At 47.3% G+C, this 3304-nt stretch overlaps 1 protein-coding gene across 1 annotated transcript; it reads right to left on the minus strand.

Annotated features, from left to right (window-relative positions):
• Positions 1-945: 945 nt before the first annotated feature.
• LOC121954930 (D(1)-like dopamine receptor) lies at positions 946-2931 on the minus strand. The gene has a single exon (XM_042502677.2). It carries the CDS (start codon positions 2755-2757, stop codon positions 1270-1272), a length of 1488 nt encoding a protein of 495 aa, XP_042358611.1. The 5' UTR covers positions 2758-2931; the 3' UTR covers positions 946-1269.
• Positions 2932-3304: the final 373 nt, after the last annotated feature.

A 3304-nucleotide genomic window follows, 5' to 3' on the forward strand; every position in this document is an offset into this window, starting at 1 on the left:
ACTCCAGAGACTCGACCTTCAACAACAACACAACTTGATGTCTCACTCTTAAACTTAAAACACATCTTTTTCCTTTTACCTCTCGTGCTGTCTGGATTTGGTGTGAGTTTCCGTGTTGGAGATATTGGCTTCAGTGATGTTCTTTCCAGTATAATGCAACTAGTTTGCACTCTAACCCTAACCCTAACCCAAAAAACCCACATTTAAAAAAATTCAACAGCAATGTGTCTTTCCCAAAATCATGACCCAGTTACTCAAAATAATTTAAAGGCGTCATTGTAAGCAGTTTCATGCAGAAACTACTTTCTCTCTTTCAAGATCACTCATTAGCCGCATCATTACGCAAAAGGAAACATGCATGTCCTCATGGACAAGAAACTCATGCTCTTGATAGCATGAGCTGTAAGTAATATTGGTGTCCTCCTTGGCTGAGCTAGCAGGAGATGTAGGCATCCTTCTGGGCAGTGATTCATTGGCAGGTGTAGTTTAGAAGCAGTTTTGTGTAGGAACTAGTTTTCTATTTTAGTTGAGCACCGCTGCAGCCTCTACTAAAGAGTAGTGTGAAAGTCAAGAGCACTCACTCCACAGCAAAGTCTGGGGACCAAAACATTCCCAGATTGCACAGCAAAATGACTAGCAAAAAATAAAGACTGCTCAACTTGAAGCTTTTTCAGCCGACTAAGGGATCTCTGCCTGATGATTCGTATCCCCGACTTTCAGGTGGCAGCTCTAGAAGAGTCCCTTTAAAACTTTGCCATTCATCATACCAATCCTCTTAAAAAAAAAAAAAAGAGCAGATACCTTATTGTACATGTGCATACAGTGCGGACAATGAATTAAAACATTCAGTGGTTCAGAGTAATAAATTAGGTTTAATGTCTGACAAAGCATTCCGTTTTCCTAAAACTCATCATTTAATCTTCAACCTTACTGTGCTTAGTAGGAGTAATGACAAAATCTGCTTCCATTTAAATGAGCGCAAACACACACAAAAAATCTGTAAAATCCAACAGTCACATAGAAGAAAATCAATAACTTCTGATATTGGCATTTTATTTGAAGCTGAGGCTATACAGATGAGTCTCTTATGTTAGGTTTTGCCAGATTTTAAAGAGCAGCTGGATTATAACGTCCTCAAAGTCCTCCATTATTTCACATAAATCAACAGCAAACAGATTACAGGTGAAGTTCATGTTTTTATTTTGAAGGCAACACAGCCTAACTTCCCATTTAGTTCTTGTTGCCAGTCAGCCCAATGCTGCTTCTGTCCTAACCATCCTGTTGGACTTGACCTGGTATAAGAGCATCACTCTCAAGTCCCCCCGCTGAGGTGAATGGCGTGATTGTCTCCAAGGAGATTTCGGGGTCGTCCTCCAGCTGGACGGTGGCAGGAAGCAGCAGGAGTCTGTTGTGGCTCTGGGAACCGTTGGAGATGATCGACTCCTCATCAAACTGTGAGCTCATGTCCTCCAGGTGGTCTGACCCAACATTGATGGTGCGAGGCTGTTGCTGCGGCTGCGCAGGGACCAGCATCTCCTTGTGGAGCGTCGTGTCATGGTGGTAAGAAACAAGTTCATCGCTGAAGTTCACGGCCTCCACCGTGTTGTTGGAGCACATCTGGTTGCAGCCCAGAATGGTGGCGAAGGCCCGGCGGAAGTCTGCGTTGAATGCGTAGATGACAGGGTTAAGGGAGGAGTTAGCCCAGCCGAACCAGACGAAGACGGTGAAGGTGGTGTCACTGACGCATGGCGGGTCACAGAACGGGACGGTGCAGTTGAGGACAAAAAATGGCAGCCAGCAAAAGACAAACACCCCCATGATGATGGAGAGCGTCTTCAGGACTTTGGTCTCCTTCTTGAATGACGACTTCAGCGAGGCTTCATCATTGGGCCGATGCTGCTGCTGGTTCCGGCTCACGCCGTGACCTTGGTTCTGCGCCTGTTCTGCCGCCCGCTCTAAAGATGTTATCCGCCGAATTTGGGTCTGAGCGATCCTGTAGATGCGGGTGTAGGTGGCGATCATGATCACCACCGGGATGTAGAAGCTGATGAGGGAAGAGGAGATGGCGTAGGTTTTGTTCAGGTTGGCGACGCAGCTCTTGGCGACGGCGGTGGCGTTGAGGATGCTGCTGTTTGTGAAGTTCCTACTAGTGGCGTCCATGATTTCCATCACTTCCTCCATCACATCTTCTTCCTCCTCGCTGACTTGGTGCCAGTTGAGCTGCACCGGTATGAAGGAGATCAGGATGGAGAGCGACCACGCCACCCCGATCATGACAAACGCCACCCGGTGAGTCATCTTCCGCTCATATTTGAACGGGCTGGCAATGGCCCAGTATCGGTCCACACTGATTATACACAAGTTTAAGATGGAGGCCGTGGAACACATGATGTCAAAGGCGATCCAGACCCCGCAAAACCGTCCAAACAACCACGTGCCTGTGACCTCAGTGATGGCCTCCCACGGCATCACGAGCACGGCCACGAAAAGGTCGGACACGGCCAGAGAGATGACGAAGAAGTTGGTGACTTTGGAGCGCAGGTGGCGGAACCGGACTACGGCAGCGCACACCAGAGTGTTCCCGAGCAGCGTGGACACGATGAGCAGGAAGAGGACGCAGCCGACGAGGACGCGCAGTCCGCCGCTGCCTCCTGCGCTCCCGCCGTCCTCGTCGTCGTCCTCCTCTTCCTCGCCGCTCGTCCCGTCCAGCTCCGACAGAACTTGGGAGAAATTACTCCACATTGTGTAATTTTCCATTTTTGTCCCACAAAAAAAAGAGAGATTAAAAGTGGTAACAGGTGATTAATATCCGCATGTAAAAGCGATTCTCTTCTCTCCAGCAGCTCCGGACGCACAAACCATCATCTGATCTTTCAGCGAAGAATAAAAATATGAGGAAAAATGACTGTCCTTCATAAAAATCCAGCTAAATATTCATTTGCACGCGTGCTTTTCTTTTAAGATCAGATCCTCAAACAGGACAGTCGAAGGGCAAATCAATAACTGGAAAAGTGTTCCGCCACAATTTATCCTCAGAAATATTCATAAAGATAAAAAAAATGCTGCAATACAGCTGAAAATGAGCGATAATCCTGTCGAAGTTGGGTGTCCCCACATAGGCGTAAAAAGGTCTCTGTCCCGGTCTTTTGTCCTGGTGTGACTCACAGTGGACTCACCTCTCTCTCAGTGAAGCTCAGACTCTCTGTCAGGTAGAAGCCTCTGCGGTGCTCGTTACCTCCTCAGCACAGGTAATAGATTACTGTCATATCGCTGTATATCATAAAAACAAACGAAATGAAAAGTT

The sequence above is a fragment of the Plectropomus leopardus genome, chromosome 13, assembly GCF_026936395.1.
Source record: "Plectropomus leopardus strain MGB_pleo_1.0 chromosome 13, ASM2693639v1, whole genome shotgun sequence".
NCBI lineage: Eukaryota > Metazoa > Chordata > Actinopteri > Perciformes > Serranidae > Plectropomus > Plectropomus leopardus.